The following is a 21237-nucleotide window of genomic DNA, read 5'->3' as shown; positions in this document are numbered from 1 at the left end:
CCAGTGCTCTCTGCCCCCCATGGGGTGGGCCCTGCCTCTCCTGGTACCCGGTCCTGCATCTTCTGAAGGCAACATGTGGGGGGCATGCAGGGTCACATGACCCCTCCCCAGATTGCTGCCGGGGTTCACAGCAGAGCACGGCCAGCAGCAGCCTCTCAGCGGGAGGGAGGGGAAGGAAGCTGCTTCCAGGGGAATGAGGGGTGACCTGGCCTGTGGTTTTCCAGAGGTCAGCTCTTCCCTCCCATCCCACTGCTCTGTGGCTGGCAGCAACTTGCCCCTTCCCACCTGCACAGAGGCAAAAGGCAGCTACCACCTCCAAGCTGCTGCTGGCCACCGACATAACCCAGCTGCCTCCAGCTACAGTGCGGGCAGGAAGGGGTTAAGGCCTAAGGGTGCCTTGCGCACCAGGGCCCAGAGAACCTGACTGCAGGGGCTTCAGCCAACACAGCCAGAGATGAGGCTCAGCCGGGGCAGGGGCCTAGGGCCCACAGCATCCCCCCTCGCCCTGGGGCAGGACCTAGGGCAGGTGTGCCGAGGGTGCTAAGCATGACGGGTGCCTCTGGGAGGGTGGTCTCCTGAACGCTGAGGTCTGGGCTGCGCCACTGGCCCCTCTAACCCAGCGATTCTCAAATCCGCTCCACAGCCCACTAGTGGGCTGCAGCGCGAGGCTCAGCCCCTCCCTCCCGTCCCGGTTTCCCCTGCCGCAGGGAGCCCACGCTGGCGCTCCAAGCCCACTGCTCCCTCCCGCGAGGTTGGAGTGCCCGTGCCGGCTTCCCACCTGGGGGGGGAGCCCTGAGCCTCCCTGCTGGATCTGGCTCAGTGGGGGAGCAAGCGGCTCCGTGTGCTGCCACTTCCCCTCCCCCTGGCTGGGGCAATGGCAGCGCATGGCCGTGCTGCCTGGAGGCTTTCCCCGCTGCATTTCCCCCCACTGCTCCCATTGACCACGGTTCTGGCCAATGGGAGCAGCAGGACACAGGGCCTGGGAGTGGTGTCTGGGAGCCAAGGGGATGTGAAGCCAGGTAAGCACCCCCCATCCCTCTCCTGCCCAAACCCCACAACCGCAGCCTACTCCTGCCCCTTCCCTTGCTCCTGCACCCCCCCAGACAGACACCCTGTCCCCCGTCTGCTCCTGCACCTCCCCCCGGCCAGACACCCTGTCCCCCGTCTGCTCCTGCACCCCCCCCCCCGGCCAGACACCCTGTCCCCCGTCTGCTCCTGCACCTCCCCCCGGCCAGACACCCTGTCCCCCGTCTGCTCCTGCACCTCCCCCCGGCCAGACACCCTGTCCCCCGTCTGCTCCTGCACCTCCCCCCCTGGCCAGACACCCTGTCCCCAGTCTGCTCCTGCACCTCCCCCCTGGCCAGACACCCTGTCCCCAGTCTGCTCCTGCACCTCCCCCCCGGCCAGACACCCTGTCCCCCGTCTGCTCCTGCACCTCCCCCTGGCCAGACACCCTGTCCCCCGTCTGCTCCTGCACCTCCCCCCCCCCACTAGACACCCTGTCCCCCGTCTGCTCCTGCACCTCCCCCTGGCCAGACACCCTGTCCCCCGTCTACTCCTGCACCTCCCCCCGGCCAGACACCCTGTCCCCCGTCTGCTCCTGCACCTCCCCCCGGCCAGACACCCTGTCCCCCGTCTGCTCCTGCACCTCCCCCCGGCCAGACACCCTGTCCCCCGTCTGCTCCTGCACCTCCCCCCGGCCAGACACCCTGTCCCCCGTCTGCTCCTGCACCTCCCCCCGGCCAGACACCCTGTCCCCCGTCTGCTCCTGCACCCCCTCCCCCGGCTAGACACCCTGTCCCCCGTCTGCTCCTGCACCTCCCCCCCGGCCAGACACCCTGTCCCCCGTCTGCTCTTGCACCTCCCCCCCAGCCAGACACCCTGTCCCCCGTCTGCTCCTGCACCTCCCCCCGGCCAGACACCCTGTCCCCAGTCTGCTCCTGCACCTCCCCCCGGCCAGACACCCTGTCCCCCGTCTGCTCCTGCACCTCCCCCCGGCCAGACACCCTGTCCCCAGTCTGCTCCTGCACCTCCCCCCGGCCAGACACCCTGTCCCCCGTCTGCTCCTGCACCTCCCCCCGGCCAGGACCTCGTACCCTCACTCCCTCCTGCACCCAAACTCCCAGCTAGACCCCCCACACTTCTAACCCAGTCCAGCACTCTACCTCCCACCCAGACCCCCCCACACACACACACTCACCCCCTCATGCACCCACATCCCTATCCCACTCCCTGGCAGTCCCCTCCTGCACCCCACGCTACCCTTCCCCAAGACCCGCTCCTCCCCCACCCTGTTTCCATCCCTGTTCTGCCCTCTCCCACCCCCATTGCACTCCTTCCCCAAAGCCCCCTGCCCAAAATGACATGACCCAAGGAATTAGCAGGGCCCTGGTACAGGGGTATTGCAGGGGTTGGGCTCCTGCACTCCCTTGGGTGGCGGAGCCAGAGTGACCCAGAAGCCAGTTGCAATCTGCTCCTCGGAGCCCGTGTTGGCTGGGGCCGGGTCCCCCCGCTTCCCACTGCCACGGTGAAGTGGAGCGACCCAGCTGGGGGATGGCGGTGGCATGAACCCCCCCACTTCCCATGGCTTCCACTGTAGCAGCGAGTGCCCGGGAACGTGACCCCTGCTGCTGGCCCCAGGCCTCCCAGGCAATCCCCCAGATCACTCTGGCCCCTGCGGCCTCACCGCCATATGCAGGACCAAAGGACGTTTGGGGTGGCCGCTATGGAGCCCTCAAAGCCCGGGGCCTAGAGTAGCTACCCTGACCCATCCTATGGACGGGACAGCTCTGGTGCTGGGACATGCACTCTGCAGCGTATAATCTAGAAAGGGAGGTGAACAGGGACGTGGCCCAGTTTGCAGCTGATAGAAGGACACTCAAGAATGGTAAGTCCAAAGCCGACTGCGACTGGGATCTCACAAACCTGGGTAACTGGGCACCAAAATGGCTGATGAAATTCACCATTGAGAAGTGCAAAGCCATGCTCATTGGAAAAGCGATTCCCGCTGTGCATAGACAATGCTGGGCTCTACATTAGCTGTTACCGCGCCAGCCAGCAACCTCGGAGTCACTGGGGGTAATTCTCTGAACGCGTCTACTCCCTGCGCAGCAGCAATCCCAAAGGCTATCGCTGCGTTAGGGACCGTTAGGAAAGGGATCGAAAATAAGATGGAAAATCCCATCGTGCCACTATCTGAATCCACAGAACGCCTGCACCCGCAATGCTCTGTCCTGCTGTGGGTGACACGTCTCAAAGAGCAGACAGTGGAACTGGAAAAGATTCAGAGCAAGGCAGGGAGACTTGCAACTTGGGGTCTAAAGAGGCTCTGAGGGCCTAATTGTTTAAAGCCTTATCAATGAACAGGAAGAAAATACGGAATCCCTGTTGGTTACCCGTGTGGGTGACAAACTTCCAGCCGAGTAGGAAACAAGGCTGAGGCCAGGGCAGTGACGTGGAGCGAGCTGGGTCCCTTGGGAAGCTGGGCCCATGCGAACAAAATAGGTTTTCCCAGAGCCAAATGCAGGGTCCTATCCTAGCCCCAAAGCCTGCAGGCCACACCCCTGGGAGGGGGAACTGTCCCCAGGCAAGCAGGGACTCTGAGAAGGATTTAGGGTCATGCTGGACAAGCCGCTCAACGGCCCTAGGGTGATGCTGTGGTGAATACGACTACAGCCATCACTAGTCACATGAGCAGAGGAGGGAGCAGGGCAGGCAGGTGACACAGCATCCGGGAGACTGAGACTGGACCCTGCAGCCTGCTCTAGGGGCCACATTTTAAAAATTGGAGATGGGGCAGCAAAGAGCCCAGTGGGGTGAGGTCTGAGGAAAAACGCCTTCTTGTGAGCTGTCGAGAGGAGCCCCGTCCGTTTAGCTTCTACCTCGGAAGGCTGAGAGGTGACTTCATTGACATGTGTAAGTGCCTCCCCGGAGAGAAAATGTCAGGTACTAACGGGCTGTGTAATGTTGCAGAAAAGGGCCGCACAAGCTTAGTGGCAGGAAGGTGAAAACAGACACATTGATATTAGAAATAAGGCAGAAATATTTCCCTGGAAAGATGATTCCCATTGGAACAAACGACCAAAGCAACTGACGGATTCTCCTTTTCTTGGTGTCTCCTAATGAAGACGAGATGCCTTTCTGGAGTGTGCTTGGATCAAAATTCCGCTACTTTGATCTACAGGAGGGCTGGGATATGCAGGAGTCAGATTTGATGCTCTAATGGTCCCTTCTGGCCTTAAAGTGGACGCATTGGAGAAAGTCCCGCGGAGGAAAACCAAAATGATGAGGGGGTTGGAGCACATGACCTATGAAGAGAGGCTGAGCGATTTGGGCTTATTTAGTCTGCAGAAGAACAGAGAGAAGGGGGATTTCATAGCAGCCTTCAGCTCCTTGCAGGGGCGTTCCAGAGAGGCTGTTCTCAGTGGTGACAGATGGCAGAACAAGGAGCGATGGTTTTAGGTTACAGTGGGGGAGGTCTAGGCTGGATATTAGGAAAAACTATTTCCTTAGCAGGGTGGGGAAGTACTGGAATAGGATCCCTAGGGAGGGGGTGGAATCGCCATCCCTAGTGGTTTTTAAGTCCCATTTTGTCAAAGCCCTGGCTGGGATAATTGAGTTGGGGTTGGTCCTGCTTTGAGCAGGGGGCCGGACTTGATGACTCCTGAGGTCTCTTCCAGCCCTGGGATTCTACGATTCTAAAGTCTGCTAATTAATGTAGCCTCTGGGGCATTCCTGTGCAGCCAGCTTGATCCCCTAGTGTGCTGGGGTGTGTCAACCCCGCACTGGGGCCGAAGGGGTTAACCTGGCCCAGCTGGATGAGCAAGCCCCACCCCCACAGTGCTACTGGGCATGCTCCAGCCAGAGGCTAGCTATAAAGGCCTCTGGAGCTGCTCAGACAGGGTTAGCTGCTGAAGGGGAAGGAGGTGCTGTAGGAGCTCCAGGGTTGGATGCACAGCTGGACCCAACAGTGGCAGCCGGGCTATAGGGACTGCAGGAGATGCCTCTGGGCCCGGTGAAGATGGTTACAAGAACTGGGTAGGAAGTAGCCCAGGGCGGGAGTTGCTCCCTGAGAGCTTGGTGTGCTGCAATGGGATTCCCTGCTGAGCTAGCAGTGGCCTGTGCCACTCTACGTACGTCTAAACTAGGTTCTATCTTTGAAAGAGGATATGCAAATTCTGTGGGAATTGCATATCTTCTTCCGATCTCACTTTTGAAAGCGGATATTTTGAAAGTGAAAGTCATCTGGATGTGTTTTTTTGGTAAAAAACCCTTTTTTGAAAGAAAAAAAACAGCCATAAGCCTCCTTTAAGGAAGAGTGGGGTTTTTTTTGGAGGGGGGTTTCAAAAAAGTTTTTTTTTTCTAAAAAAAAAAAAAAAAAAAATGTGTCCGAACTACTTTCACTTTCAAAAGATCCACTTTCGAAAGTGAGATTGGCAGAAGATATGCAAATTCCCGCTGAATTTGAATATCCTCTTTCAAAAATAGAGCGTTGTCTAGACATAGCCTACCAGGGCCCTGGGCTGGGATGTGGTGGAGAGGGAGGGCCTGGATCAGTCCCCCTCAGCTCCATGTGGCATATGGACATGGTGGCTGCTGGGCCATATTACCCTGACCCCAGAGGGGACTGTGTGTAGACTGAGGGTCTGTCTACACTACAAGGGTGTTTTGAAATAAGTTATTTTGGAATAATAACTATTTAGAAATAGCACCTCCATGCTACAGGGAAGCCTTGAAATGAGTCTGAGGCAGGCTCCCCTAATGCAGACCCGCTTCCTCGATCTAGAGCCCCAGGGGGCACTGTGGAGTCATTACTTTGAATGGCCCCGGGGAGGCGCTATTTTGAAATAGCAGCAGTGGAGCGTCTGCATGACGGCTATTTTGAAACAGGCGTCGTTCCTCGTGAAATGAGGGTTTATTATTCTGGAATAAGAAGCCTGGTATTTTGAAGTAACGGGCTTGCCGTGTGGATGCTCATTTTATGGTTTTGCAATAACATGAGTTATTTTGAAATAACGCTGCAGTGTAGACATGCTCTGGGGCTGCTGGGCTGTACTACCCTGAACACCGGGGGATTGCATAGTAACTCCATGGCCACTAGGCGGTACTGCCCTGGATGCAGGGTGCAGTACATAGGTTTGGTGGCTGATAGGCCACCCTATCTCGAACAGGAGTCTGAGGGGCTGCAGCAGCCTTTTGCTGCCCTCTCTGGCAGGCGAACAAGGTGGCCCTTGACACCCAGACTCAGCTGTCGTGAAGTGGGATGATCCAGGGGAAGCCGCTCAAACATCCAGATAGGCTGACGAGACTGGGACACCAGCCTTCCAAGGGAGGGATGGGTGTGGCAGTGACATCACAAAGGCCTGTTGCAGGCCCTCAGCTGATTGGGGGACAGCGGTGGTGACCTCATAGAGAGACCATGACACCAGCCAGGCAGGAGAGAGGCGCCAGGCAGGGGCAACCTCAGACTCGTGCGGCTTTGCAGCAAGAAGGCTTCTTCTCAAGGTCCAGCCTTGGGCACGGAGAGAGAATTAGAGCCCATGTACGTGAGCATGAGGAGGAACCGCGTGGGAGTTTGCTCCTTTCCTGATGCTGATTTTGTGGCCCCTGTGTAGAAGATCAGAGCCTCAGGGGGTTGGAACCTGTTCAGTCTGATCCACCTGCTGCCAGCTGAACTCTAGGCATAGAAATCCATTAAGGTGATTTGATTTCCTAAGGACTTTATCCAGGAGAATCACTGGGGACATGGGGGGTTTGTTTAGGTTTCCCTTTTCCTCCTTCCCTCCCTTTCTCCTCTTCTCTTGCTGCTTCCCCCCCCCCCCTCCATTCCTCCCTACCTCCACTGAGGACTGGTGTGTGTGTCGGGGGTTTGCTGTGTGGGAGGCCGTCACTGAGAGGTGGGGCTGGAAGTGCTCGGAGACTGATCTCCTCCGGTGGTGACCTGGGCCATCCATTTGGACCTCTGCTCCCGCTTCTGAGAGCATTGATGCTGATTGGCCGGGCAGGTGGCTACTGACAGGGAAGACTCCAGTCTCTTTAAGACCAAACGAATAAGCCGCAAGCGATCACGAGCTTGATTGATCGGGCTGCTTCTCTGCCATTATTGTCTCTGTGCAGTTCCTGATTCTCCCTATGTTGCCAGTTCTTCTCCAAGGCGTGCTGAATATCCCCTCGGAGCAGTTGTTGATCTGAAGCCCGTGTGAGAGCACTGTATCAGAAACCCCCCATTCACGGTGGCTACGGTCCTGACTCCACCGCGGATGGCGAAACCCACGAATACTAGGGGCGGGGGGAGCAGAGTGAGTGCTCCATTTCCCTGTGGCTCCTGGCCCCCGCGGCGTGTTCCCTGTGGTTCCTGCAGCAAGTGGGGGGTGGGAGGAGTGCTCACCGCTGCTGCCCCACGACAGGGCCCCCGTGGCTGGGCCCCTCCCCGCCAGGCTAGGGCTTGGGGTGCCATGGCGGGGAGAAAGCAGGGCAGTGGCAGACAGGGGCTCTGAATACACAACATCGCGAAAAGCGATTCCACCTGTAACCCCCAAGGAGATTGCTTGGATTCCCGGGGCCTTGTCTGCTGGCAGCTCAGGGAGAGGCTCTGAGTTTGCCTTGGCTCCCCCTCCCTACCAGGGCCAGAGACTGCCCAGCAACCCATGGGGAGTGAGATGCCCCTCCCAGGGGGATCGTTTGAGGAGTCTGGAGCCAGCCAGGGCAAGGGGAGGACTGGCTGTGTGGGAGCTAGTAAGCCCCAGGCCTGCATGCAGGTTCCCCCTGAGAACTAGCCTCTAGGGACCTGAAGGCAGGATCCCTCAGCTGGGTTTATGTCTCCACTGTTGATTCCCAGTTGTGGAGTTTGCTGGGAGGCTTCCCCAGCCAGGCTGAGTTGTCTCCAGCTCCCTGGGTGAGAGAGTCACCGCATGGTCAGCTCGGGTCTAGCAGCAAGTTCAGGGCTGCTGCCTGCTCTGTGGGTCTGAATGCTGGGCTGGGAGGCTGTAGTTTTGAATTTTGGTGCAGTTGTGTGGTCTGCATCTTGAGCCCTGCACCCCTTCGCGGGGAGGGGAAATTCTGGGACCGAAGCAGCCTGATTCCTGCTTGAAGAGGACCCCTGTGAGAAGAGAGCAGCCCTTTGCAGAGACTGAGTCATCTCTCAACCTGAGGCTCAGTCGTGGAGTGTGTGAGTCAGTAAGTCAGGGAATTTGTTGGGGGATTTTATTACCTGCAGCATATTAAACTGTGGAGGGATGTACTGCCTTCTCCCATTTGTGAGTCCTTTGGGCTGTACTGGGCCTAGTCAGCTCCACTGCTAAACCACTGCAGAGAAGGATTGTGTGGTCAACAGTCATCAAAGGCCCCAACAAAGTCCGCGTACCAACGGGACACTAACCTCACAGTTGCTGGGTACCGGTGACCCTAAAAATAGTGTTTTACCCTGTTCTGTTATAATTGTCTCCTGTTTAATATAATTGTGTTTGTGTTTGTGTTATTTTCTGGGAGTCTCCAACTATCTGGCAAATACGTGGGGATTATCCTGGGCTAGAATTTTCCAAGCTGCCCTGGTGACCCTGCTAGGAAGGAGTGAGGGGGGTGGAGGCACCGCCAAGTACATCAATCAGAAAGAATAAAATTGAGTAGGTGGCGGGATCCAGAAGAACCCAGACTTATCCATCCGAACCTGAAAGGAGATTGGCTTTAAAAGAAGGTAACCAGGTGGAGAGGGGGCGCTACACACCCATGGAGGGGTTCTCCTGTATTCTGATGGGTCAGTGAGTCCCAAGGGGCTGGCTAGGGGCAGGACATCAGCCTTGCTGGGGAGGGGTGGGTGTGGCAGTGACATCACAAAGGCCTGTTGCGGGACCTCAGCCAATTGGAGGACAGTGGCGGGGAGGTGGTGACCTCACAGAGACCCCGACGTCAGGCAGGACAGAGGTGCCAGGTGTGGGCAACTTCAGAGACACCCCCCCTTAAGGCTTCGTGGGAGGCGGCCCCAAAGAGATGGGGCTGGAACTGCTCTGAGACTGATCCCCTCAGGTGGTGACCTGGGCCATCCTTTGGGACGTCTGTTCCCACTTCTGAGAGTGTTGATGCTGATGGGCAGATCAGGGGGCTATTGACAGGGAGGAAAAGTTTTTTCCCAGTTTCCCAACTGAGAGTCATGGCTGTTCCTGCCTTTGTGGGCTCTGCACAAGGCCTTGTCTGACCTCAAGCAGGCCAGGCTGGGGCACCTGTTGGCAGAGTCCCCAGACACAGGCGCTGCTACATCTTGGAAGTAAGCATGGTCAGGAGAGGCAGGGGGCAGTTTTACCTTAATGCTGGGGAGACTGGAAATCCATTTTCCACTCTGTCATCCTAGACTGCTCCCCAGTGGGCCAGCCGTGGTCCGGCAGACCATGCTGGGCTCTTCCTCCTTCTGGGACAGGGGAAGGAGATGGAACTTCAAGTCAGGGCCCTGGCTGGGCTTTGGGAGTGAGAACCTCAAATCCCTCGTCCCCAGCCCAACCTCCCCTTCTCCTGCCATGCCATCCGGGAGACAGACTAGAGAACCAGGTGGGTCCAAAGAGAATCACGCTTCTCTCCTACTGGTAATGAGAGTCAGCAGGGGCGGGATTGTCCTTATACGAAGGGCTTTCGAGCAAGTGAGGAGCAATGGTCTGTGTCCATCTTGTGATCTGTCCATTAACCAGGAGTCCAGAAAGGACGGGACCAGCCCAGACACTGAGCAGTGCCCCCATCTGGGGAGACACAGACACATTGTGACAATCCCCTTCTCAAGCTCCATGAATTGGACATTCCACCCTGAGCCCCTGGCTCAGCCCCGGGGATGGGGGTGGACTCGTTCGCACAACTTGGGCACCAGCCTATTGATCCTGACCTGCCTCCTTCCCCCGCAGCGTCAACTCCTGCAGCAGGGCCAGTGTCCCAGGAGAGAGCCCAGGCCGGAGGGAGCAGCAGAGCCCTGTTCGGATTCACCGTCCCCCGCCCTGAATTAGACGGAAGTGACCCCTGACCTCTGCAGAGGCAGGTGGCTCCGACAGGCTGTGGGACCTGCAGCTGCAGGGGCCGTAGGTGGAGGGTCGCCTTGGGCAGGCAGAGTCGGAGCAGGGCAGGAGACGGATGTGAGCCAAGTTCATCTTCTGGTTTGGTGGAGATCCTGAGACTTTCAGGGGACCATGTTCCAACCCTGCTCCAGCCAGGTTCCTGCCTTGCCTTGGGTCTCTCCTGGGGCAGCTGGGGGAGCAAGTCCTCCTGGAGGGCCCTGCTCACATCCCTGTGCTCCAGGATCCCTGGGGGCAGAAGGAGCTTGGGGTCTAGTTCTAGCTCCTCTCCCCTCAGTGTCTCCAGCAGATGGACTTGGGGGAGAAAGCTCCCAATCTCCCCTGGACCAGGAGTCTGACAGTAGGATGCTGATGGAGGAGGGGGCTCTCCTTCCCTTCCATTAGAGCTCAGCACCGTTCCCCAAACTAGGGAGCTCGGTGGCTTCACTGCGACTGTCCATCAGCGACCCAGCCATGGACACCGGCCGGCAGGGAGGGGATCTACCGGCTCTACAAACAGCTGCTCTGCCAGAGGTAAGGAAACCCCCAGGGACATGGGCCCCAGTAGAAAAGTGACACTGACAGAAACCAGGCAATGGGACGATCCACCTCCCCTCTGAGACTGTCCCCCATTGGGTGATGGGAGCCCTCTTGAGACTCACCAAATCCTCTGAGATTGGCCCCAGCTGGAAGATGAGTCTGTCTCTCTCCTTCTCCCCCTGCTCCATTTAGGATCAACCCCCCTCCCCAGGCACCAAGGACACTCCACCCACCCTAGGGAGCCCTGCTACTCTGTGGGGCCAGGGATGCACCCCAATGGGAGTGGAAGAACACGGCCACCAACACCGGACCGAGCAATTGGACAGTGAGAAGCTGGTAAGGAACAGGTGTCATAGGGAGATGGAGGCAGGGGCTCCTCCTACAGTGAGGTGGGGGGGGGTCTGGCACTGGAGGTTACTAGAGAGGAAGACGAATCCACCCCAAGGTACCAGTTTCCTTTAATCCTCCCTGGTTCCTGGGGGCATCCAAGTCTCTGACCCGCCCTTGTTCTCGTGAGACAGGAGGACGTCAGGGCCCCAGTGATGTGCCAGCTCTGCTCCATCTCATCCTGTCAGCAGGTGCCCGAGGCTCTGCAGGGGCTGCCCATTTTAGGGTGCCTCTGGTAGGCTGTGGAGCCCCCCACTGAGCCAGGAGGGGTTAGGAAGCAGGCCTGTGCCACTGGGATCCTGCCCTTGCAGAACCTGCTCTAGCTGGGGGAAGAGTTTCAAAGGGAGCCTGCCCTGGGGCGTACATGGCCACCCGCTAGCTCAGAAACCAAAGGGTTAATCCAGGCAGGGCAGCAGGGAGGCCCAAAGGGCTGGGAAGCAGACTGGCGGGGCTGCCAAAAAGGAGTGAGCCGGCAGGAGAAAGGAACTCAAATCAGCAGGCTGCCCCTTGCGGTGGGGCTGGTCCCTGGCTGTCTCTCCCTGGCCTGACGGGCCTGAGCACACAGTGGATTCCCAGATTCCTGGGCACGAGGCGTGAACTGACAGCCCCACTGAGCGGAGTGAGCTGGGGCCAACACCACCCCCGCCCCTGCTCCTCCCACCTCCCCGGGATTTGTGTGTCCAGGGGATGTACCAGCTCCCAGAGCCAGACAGCTCTGAAGGGGGTGAGACAGAACCAGAGACTGGCCGGGGAGATGCTGGAGAAGGTGCAGCAGGGGTCCTGGCTGCAGGAGAGATTGGTCCAGCAGCAGCTGCCCTGGGCCTAAGAGCAGGGGCCGGCCTCTGCGTAAGACTAGAGGCCCCTTTCCTCAAATATCTGGAACGGGGCTGGACAAAATATGCCTGCGGACATAGCGGAGCGCCTCAGGCAGACTCCCTCCTGCCCCGCCCCCTGCAGGCTGCTCAGAAAAGCGCCATTGGGGGCATTGTTTGCCTTTGAACAGCTGCAAGCCCAATGGAGGAGGGAGAGGCTTCGCACGCTGCCCCCGCCCCCAGCACAATCCCATTGGCCAGTTCCCAGCCAATGGGAGCTGCCTGTTTGAAGCTGCCAAGCTCCCTCTCCCCTCCCCTCAGGCTCACAGCTAGTCACAGACCCATATTGCCCCTGCAGCTGGTGTTGGGGTGGGACAGGGTAGCCTGCCTGATAAACCCTGCAGCCCAGCAGTTGCCAGGTAAGTCTCCCAGCCAGAGCCTGCCTCTGGCCCTCCTGTCCCACCCACCCCCACCCTCTGCCCCCCCACTCCTGCCTTCTATCCCATGTAACCCAAACCCTCTGCCCCCCAGCCCCCTGAACCAGGTCACAACCCAAATCCCTGCACCCCCTCAGGCCCCAAGTCGCAACCCCCTCCTGCCCTAGCTCACAGCCCAAACCTCCTGCCTCTACCCCATCCATGGCTTTTAGCTGCTTGAGGTCCAGTCTGGGGGAGATGCATCTAATCTTCACCCAGTGGGCTCCTGGCCTGTTTCGTCACACTCCTAGAAGGGTGGGGAGGGTCTTTGCTGCAAATCTCCAGGGAACAGGCAGATCCTTGCCTGCACTGCATGGGGCTGTTCTAAAAAACCTCTCCTCATTCCTTCACCCCTCGGGCACGGCGTGATGCTACCTCGGCTGCTCCGATGCAACATACAAATGGACCATTCAGAGCTTGGGAAATGCCCCCTCCCCGCTCAGGGGACATGGGAATCATTCAAATAAAAACGTGGGAGTGATTCAGGCTGGAGCCAAATATGGTGGCATCATGTTTCATGGACGATGCCCACCTCCCTGTGAGCCAGCAGCCCAGGCAGAACAGTGGATGGTTTCCAGAGCCAGGCAGCTTTCCTGTAGTCCCTTGTGGTTGGGCCAGAGCGACGAGCCAACAGCAAGAGGAAAGGCAGTCACATGGCACGTACCTGAAAGGGTAAAAGGGTGTTACAAGGAGGTGGGAGAAAAATTGTTCTTGGCCTCTGAGGACAGAACAAGAAGCAATGGGCTGAAATTGCAGCAAGGGAGGTTTAGGTTGCACATTAGGAAAAACTTCCTGCCTGTCAGGGTGGTTAAACACTGGAATAAATTGCCTAGGGTGGCTTTAGAATCTCCATCACTGGAGATATTGAAGAGCAGGTTAGACAGGCATCTATCAGGGATGGTCTGGCTGGTGCTTGGTCCTGATGTGAGGGCAGGGAATTGGACCCGATCTCCCTAAGTCTCTTCCAGTTCTAGGCTACGGCTACACTGGCATGGTTTTCCGAAAATGCTTTTAACGGAAAAGTTTTCCGTTAAAAGCATTTTCGGAAAAGCACGTCTAGATTGGCAGGATGCTTTTCCGCAAAAGCACTTTTTGTGGAAAAGCGTCCGTGGCCAATCTAGACGCGGTTTTCTGCAAAAAAGCCCCGATCGCCATTTTCGCCATCGGGGCTTTTTTGCGGAAAACAGTACTGTGCTGTCTACACTGGCCCTTTTGCGCAAAAGTCTTTCAGAAAAAGACTTTTGCCCGAACGGGAGCAGCATAGTATTTCCGCAACACTGACAATCTTACATGAGATCGTCAGAGCTCTTGCAGAAATTCAAGCGGCCAGTGTAGACAGCTGGCAAGTTTTTCCGCAAAATCAGATGAACTCTCGAATAGTGAACCCCCTGTCCTCCCTCTTTTCCCCCAAGCTTCAGCTCACTCCTGAGTAAAATTCAGGGCTGGTTGCCTGGCTAGATGGTTGTGACTCCTGATTTGCGTTGGTTTGCCACCATTTAATGATCACTCCACTTGTAACGTCAGCTGTGAGTTTGCAAGAGTCCATTGCAAGGACCCATTGCAGGAGATGGACCGACATTGGCATGAGCTTATTTAGCAGCAGGCCCAGCTGTGGCAGGCTCTGGGCAAGCTCCCTCCATGTAGCTTTGCCCCTGCCCCCTAACTCTGGCTTGCAGCACCACTGGCTTTACCCTGTCCGGTCCCAGCCTCTGTAGAGCAGAAGCAGCCAGCTGGGCTCACCCATGTGGTGTGATGGGCACCTCTGGGAGCCACAAGGAGACTCAAAGGCATTTGGACTCGTCCCCTGTGCCAGGAGCTGAGCTCAGATCTCCAGAGATGACAGGCCAGGGCAAGGCTGAGACAGCTGGCTGCTTTGGAATCTTGTGACGAGGGCCCATCTCCGACCTGCCCTGTTAATTTGCCAGTCGAAAGCAGAACTGAGCAGGATCCGGCCACCTACCACTTTGAACTGGCCCACAGACGGCGTCTGGCCTCTTTCTATTTATGTCCCGCTGCCCATGCCACCGAATTTCTTATGTAAATGAACAGGAAGGGAGCGGAACCCGGAGCCCTTTAAATAGCAGCAGCAATTCCGGGCGGCTGCCAACCAACGCCGTCGTGGGGCCAGGAGCTACGCGCCCTTTGCTGTGTTTTTTAATTCAAAGCCTCCAGCCCCAGACAACTCTGGAAGTGGGGAGGCTAGTCCCCAGGCCCCGCCCCTTCTGCCTTAGGCCCCGCCCCTTCTGGGGTGGAGCCGGCCTGTGACCACCAAAATTCATTAAGTGGCCCCCCTGCAAAAATTATTGCCCACCCAGGTCTAAAGCAATTTCCACCACTCCTATTTCAGTTCCAGGTGCCTGGCGTTACCTGGCCCTGGCAACGTCCTTGCTGAAGTGTGCACAGCAGTCGGGGGCACAGGCTCCTGGTGCCTGCGGGAGAAGCAAGGGAGGGCCATGCAGAGGGACAAGGAGAGGGCACATGGGGGGACCCCATTGAGCAATTACAGTTTTGGTGGGGGTATGGGGTGATTGAGGCACGTCCTGAGTACTACCAGGGGTCAACTATGGTCCAGGGCACCTGGCAAGAACAAAACCGGCCTGTAGGATCAGGTTCAGCGGGATGAGAAAGGTCACGTCCATTTTCTAACGCCTCGTTGGGCAGCTCACCAGACACGCGGCAGATCTAGCCCCCTCTCCCTGAGCGCAGCCGTCTGCCGACACATCTGCAAGTTCGTCAGATCCTACCAAAATGAGGCAAAGGCTCTTGGGACTGGGAGATTAGGAACATGTCACGAGAAGGAATGTGCAGCCTGCCGCCAACCCAACTCTTGGGAGAGCTGGGGGATTTTCCACACCCGCTGCCCCCTCCAAAATGTAAGCCAAACTGAATCACATCGGGTGCAACCCTACCCCCCCACCCCCTGATTCAACGGGGATGTCCCTGGGGTGGATTTGGTGCTAAGAAGATGGACATTGTGCCAGGTTCCAGCGCACCCTGAGGATAGGTTGCCAGGTGTCTGGTTTTTGCCTGGACAGTCCGGTATTTGCATCTTCTGTCTGGTTAAAAAAGCAACATGTCTGGTATTTTCTGGTTTTCTCGGACGGAGGGCCAGCGGGGACATTTTTCCCCTGCCGTGGGGGCAGGAGGAGCAAAGGGAGCAGGGAGCGTGGGAATTTAAAGGTGCAGCAACTCTTTTTTTTTTTTTTTTTTTTCCACAACCAATTTTTTTCCCCACCGTGTTCGGGATTGTTTGTGAAAGTATCTGGCAGCCCTACCTGGGCAGGATCCATCGTTCACTTCCAGCTGGAGGGGCTGAGGCAGCACAAGAATGCCAAGGATGTGCATGAGGCTGTGACCCTGGGTCCGGATCCGCCATCTTCCCTATCCCCCCACCTGCCAGGGAAGTTTGCATTACTGGAGCCCCTTCCTGTCTGAACTTGGCATTGTTTGCACACGCCTCCCCTCCACCCTCTCTGGGACTGAAGCTATTAATGACTCAGCCAACAGCTGCTCCACCTGCTGTTGAGAAGTGTGTGTGTGGGGTGGGGTGGGGGGAGCAAGTGCCCTTCTCTGTCCTCTCAGCCTTGGCCAAGGGTGTTGGTGTTTCGGGGGCTGGGGATGTTCTAATCCCTGTTTGCTCTTTAAGGGTTTTCGGGCTCCTGCATTAGGCCAGCAGGCGAGTGGCTTTTGGTAGGATCTGCCCAGTCCCAGAGGAAAAAGTGATCTTTGCCGTGTGGGTGGCACCAAAGCCTAAGTGTAATTTTTTCGGGCCCAGTACAAACTTCTAACCCGAGCTCCCTCCAAATTTTGCAGCCTGGGCCAAGCCCCGCAGGCCTCTGGGCCCCAATACAGTGGACCATCTAGGGATGTTAATTGAAGAGTCGAGTAACCTCATTAATTATCAGTTAGTCGATGGGAGGGCAGGGGGCCGTCAGCCAGTGCGCTCTGGCCTCACCCCCCCAGGAACCTCCTGCCACTCTGCGCTGCTGCTCCTGCCTCAGGGTTGTAGGCGGGAGCTGGTCTGTGAGGGGGGCCAGTTTAAAAACCAGCTCCTCTCATGGACCAGCTGCCTGTCGCCCTGTGCTGCTGCCTCTGATACAGAGGCAGGGGTGGACTGGCCCGGCGGGATACCGGGAATTTCCCAGTGGGTCGTCGTCCTAAGGGCCGGCTGGCGGCTGCTGGAGGAGGAGGGGGATTTGTGATGGGGCGCTGCAGCCCCGCACTTTAAATTCCCCGGCGCCGTGTGCCAGCCATGTACAGAGCACTGTGGGGCTGAGGGAACACATGCGCGGCGTGCCCAAACAACAGGTGAGAGGGGAGACGCCCGGGCGTGGTGTGACGTCACGGTCTGGAATTTTAAAACCGCACGGCCCAGCGTTGCACCGCGCAGCCCAGCTCCAGGTCCAGCATGTGGTCTGGTCTGCAGCCCCGGAAGCAGCTGGGGCCTCATCACAGACTCTAGTCCCGCAAATAAGAAGGCAGAAGCCAGGTAGGGGAGGGGAAGGGGGAAAAATAGGGGGAAGCGGTGGGAGAGGAAGGGGCTTGTGCTAGGAGATGAAAATGCCCCAGGGTTTGGGCTACCCTGGGAGTGGGCACCCCACACCCCAGGAAGCTGCACAAGCAGCATTTGTGCATGCACCCTCCCCGGACAAAAAGGAGGCGGGGGGGGCAAAAAATTTTTTGCTTGGGGTGGCAAAAATCCTAGTGGTCCTGGACACAGGGAAAGGGGGAGGGGCACGCAGAGGTGATGTCAAAAAGGGGGAGGGGCACGCAGGGGTGACATCATGGGAAGAGCCGTTCTCAACCCATTTCCCAGGCCTATTTTGATTGCCAGTCCGCCCCTGTAAAGAGGTAGAAGTGTGGGGTGGCAGTAGCTCCTGTCTGGGTGGGGGAAGGGTGTGGCTTGCCAGGACTGATCCAGGCTGTTGGCCACCCTGCTAAAAAATGTACTGGTTGGGAGGGGGGAAAATTTGTGTAGTCTACAGTATTAACCTATGAGCTTTTGCTTATCGGTTAATCAGTTAATCGACTACACTATTACATCCCTATTCCCTTCCCCCCCATAAGGAGGCCCTGCGTGACACAGCCATGTTGCTGTCAAAGAGACATTTTACCCTTTTGCATTCTCCCCTCTTGCAGTGTTTTCTCCTGGCTCGAGTATCGAGTCGTGTTCATTCAGTTTTATAACAGTTTGGGGAGTGAGGGGGGGAGCATTCCTGTAAGTTACAACCTCTGGACTCGGACAGAGAAATCTAATGCTCTGATCCCACAAAGGCCCATGCTTAGTGCTACACCGCTGTGTCTTCAAGGGTAGACTGTTAAGGAACTGTTAGGCCCTGGATCAAAGCTTCCAGACAATCATCAGCCACATTATCTGCTATTTCATGTTACAATCACTAGTGCGGGCATCATTTCTCCCGGGGCTAATCAATAAATTATGCCTGAAGGGTGCTGAGATCGGACGCAGGCTTGAAGGAGGAATTCCTGGGTGCAATGCTATGACTTGAGCTCAGACAAGATCATCACAATGGGCCCTTCTGGCTTTTTTTTTTTTTTTTTTTTTTTCAAAAAAAGGCTACGGTGATTCAGAACAGAACCCCGGTTCCGAGGCTTATTAATCCAGTAACCCTTGGCTGTTACCCCACCCTGTCACACACAATAGTCTAAGAATATACCCAGCTCACATGACTTAACTTCCTTTTAGGACAGGCTGCTCCGACCTGCCAAGTCTATTGCTGATCCCAGTTGGAGCTGTTTTTAAAGGCTCTCTCAGCAGAGAAGGAATGTGCAGCCTGCCGCCAACCCAACTCTTGGGAGAGCTCCCTGTTCCCAAGCTCTCCCCTCCCCACGTCCATCAGGGCCTGCCCGTGGGTTTAGAACGTGGCGTAAAGTTCTCTAGCTTTGGTGTTTCGCAGGCCCACCACATTGCAGGCCTGGCTGTGAAGTTGCTCTGGTATTTTGCAAAATGCAGGACAATGTAGCACTTTAAAATGCAGTGGTATTTTGCAAAATGCAGGACAATGTAGTCCTGTGCTTTCGCTCTAACACTGTGCAGGCATGGGGCTCTGGCATTTTGCAAGCGGGCTAGTGCCTGGCACTGGTCTTTTGCAAGCTCTTGTTATGTTTAAACCAACCAGGAGGCGTGTGTGACCAGCCGAGCTTATGATCCGTGGCCCATGCACCCACATCCTTGCTCTGCACCCCCACCTTGGGACCTCCAACCCGCCCTTTCACTTTCATTTCCTTGCACCGTCGTGCCTCTCCTGCAGGGGAAAAAAAAACTACAACACCCATGATGCAAAGGGCTCCCCAGCCTTCCGCCCCGTTGTAGTTCACCCAGGGGGTTTCCTCGCCTTGGGGTCTAGGGCGTTCCACATGTTCTGAACTACAACTCCCATGAAGCCCCGGGCGCAGAGGGCGTCCCTCCCGGCCGCTCTCCCAACAGCTGATCGAGAGATGCAATGGCTGCAGCCGCTGGTGATGGTGGGGGAGAGGGAGTAAATGAGGAGACGGGGGCGCCTGGAGATGGCAGGTAACAGGGCGCACTGGGGAGCTAGGGAGCTGCCCTGGGGGGCTTTTGGGGGTGCAGGAGGGGGGTGTTTCTGGGAATCTTTGTGCCTGGATCGGTTGCCAGGGCAGGGGGGTAGGACGGGAGCCCGCAGGCAGAGCAGGGCAAGCTCTCCTAGGCTCTCCAAGGGGCTGCCTTCAAGATGCATCCCCTCCCCCCCTGCAGTTTGGGGGGTGGGGGGAGCTCTCTGAGGGACTGGCTGCAGTGGATCGCTCTCTCCTGCATGCATCTCCCCAGGGGCAGGCTTTGGCCCAGGGTGCTTGTCCAAACTTTCTCTTGCTTCTCTGTCTTGCAAGGATCTGTGCACCTGATAGGCACCCTCCTCCCCAGAGCTGGCTGCATTTCACTGGGGCGGTATGGAGAGACAGGAAGTGTTTCTGTTTCCTCTTCCCTGGAGGGGGTTGACTCAGACTTGCCCAGCATTCAGCCATTCTTCTTAAACTCAAGTATCGGGGGCCAGCACAGGAGATGTGAGAGCCAACCCTGCTCTCCGCATGAAGCTCCAAAGGACCCTACGGAGCCCAGCAGTAACTCTGGGGTCCTAGATGGGCCTCGTGCTGTGTGCAGAGGTCATCGCTGTGCAGATTCCCATTGTAAATGGTAGCATGAGATGCCCTGTGCTCATTAGGGAATAGCAAGGTGCCCTTAATTACTTTTGCAACGCTCAACCCTAAATATTTAGGGGTGACCAGTGTAAGCATCTCAAAGTGCTCTCGCAAGGCTTATAACATGTGCCAATTGTTCTTCTGGGGTGAATTCTGGCCCCACTTTGAAGTCAATGGCAAAGTGCCCATTGACTTCCGAGCGGTCATGAGTTCACCTAATATTTAGAAACACAACAGGAACCTTTCTGCACTTGTGAAATCTTTATCTCTTACTATCTTTAAAACTGCAAAAACCAGCTCTGGGCTGGACTCCTTCAGTGGGGAAAGAGTCTAGGTGGGGGTGTTAGTTTCACACATCTCAACATTAGCAGAGGATAGTAGCGTGATTACCCAAAACCAAGGAATTAGTCACTTGTTGCTTTCTAAAATGGTCACCAGATTGAACAGCAGTGAGGATTAGCCGTCTGGAAAGTATTAAGGTTTGAAAATATGAACGTTTGTGCATCACTTGTGCTTTTGCATATGTGCACTTACCCCTTCCTGATATTGTGCACTGCAAAAAGAAAAAGGGGTCTTAAAATCTGTCATGTTGGAAGAAACTTAAATATTTTTTTCTCCACTCACATAACCAAAAAATGGGTGGGGATTTCCCTCAAAAAAATGTAAACAAAAATTGATGTGGGTTGACACCATGCATGGAATATATCGGCTCAAGAGGTGAACTGTTCAGAGCTCTGAGTGTCTTCAAAGATATTTATAATAAATACTGCAAAGTAGTACTTTCTCAAATGCTGTGGGCCTGTGACAGCACAGTCTAGTGGCTGGAGCAAACAGCTGGAAGTCCAGAGTCCCCATGTGGTCTGTTCCAAAATAGATGTGACATGACATGAGACCGTGGGAAAATCACTAAGGCCAGACCTTTTAAACTTGGGTTCTTAGGTTTTCCAGAAATGCTTAACATGCTGATTTCCAATTGAGTCAGCGACAAACTGACCACTTGCAGGGGGGGAAAAGAGTCAGGCAACTGCATTTGAATATGTTGTCCTCGACCTTTCAGTGCTTCAATGTCATCAACTGTCAAACCGGGCCTTTGAAAACAATGAGCTTACCAGAGGAAGGAAGAGCATTACTGAGTAATAGCTAGAGTGGCTGAGGAGTCGCTGGGTTGTGTAACAGTGGCAGTTTTAAGCAGGTAGTGGACGAGGAGTCACACTGCCCTCATGCTTTCTCTGTCCAAGCTGTCAGAAATGCAAAAGTGAACAAATCAGGAACAGTGGTGAGAATTGGTGCATTCTCTTAAAACTTCCTTTAGCTTTAATAATCAACGTTGTTAACAGAAGATAAAAAAGTGTGGAAGGAAGGAAGGAAAATGTACTTACTTGAGAGGTCATCTAGTCCAGTCCCCTGCCCTCATGACAGGTCTAAGGGGAACAATAATTCCATCACGCTCAAGAGAGTCACTCCAGTGTCAACTAGGTGTATGTTTAGGGAGAGGCAGGCCCGTGATTTTTAAGTGATTTTTAAGTGATTTGCCATCTATAAACGCTCCTTTCAGCCCAGGCGTGAGCTTGCTTCTCAGCTCGCTGGAGTGACTCTGCATTCACACACATGGCCTGAATTTTGCATTCAAGATGCTTAATCCTTGTAGACTGGTGTTGCCATAGAAGGAAGCAGTGGCCGTGTTAATCTACATGTTTTGTTAGTCCTTAAAGTGCTACCAGACTATTGGTTGTTTTTTTAAATTTATCCTGTAATGACTAACTCGGCTACCCCATGAAGTTTCTTAATCTCTCGAGTGAGAGTTGAATAATTGGGCATTCGCCA

The 21237-nt window shown here is 56.0% G+C and overlaps 1 protein-coding gene across 2 annotated transcripts in view; it reads left to right on the top strand.

Moving 5' to 3' along the window:
- Positions 1-18628: 18628 nt before the first annotated feature.
- The window catches only part of UCKL1 (uridine-cytidine kinase 1 like 1), a 50589-nt gene continuing 47980 nt past the window's right edge, over positions 18629-21237 (top strand). For both annotated transcript variants that reach the window (XM_075901003.1, XM_075901005.1), the window contains exon 1: positions 18629-18772. In XM_075901003.1, coding sequence (XP_075757118.1) covers positions 18702-18772 — 71 coding nt within the window. In that variant the 5' untranslated portion in view covers positions 18629-18701. The remainder of the gene's footprint in view (positions 18773-21237) is intronic.

The sequence above is a fragment of the Pelodiscus sinensis genome, chromosome 18, assembly GCF_049634645.1.
Source record: "Pelodiscus sinensis isolate JC-2024 chromosome 18, ASM4963464v1, whole genome shotgun sequence".
Lineage (NCBI taxonomy): Eukaryota > Metazoa > Chordata > Testudines > Trionychidae > Pelodiscus > Pelodiscus sinensis.
Note: the sequence above shows the minus strand (reverse complement) of the source record. Positions and strands in the feature narration are given on the sequence as shown.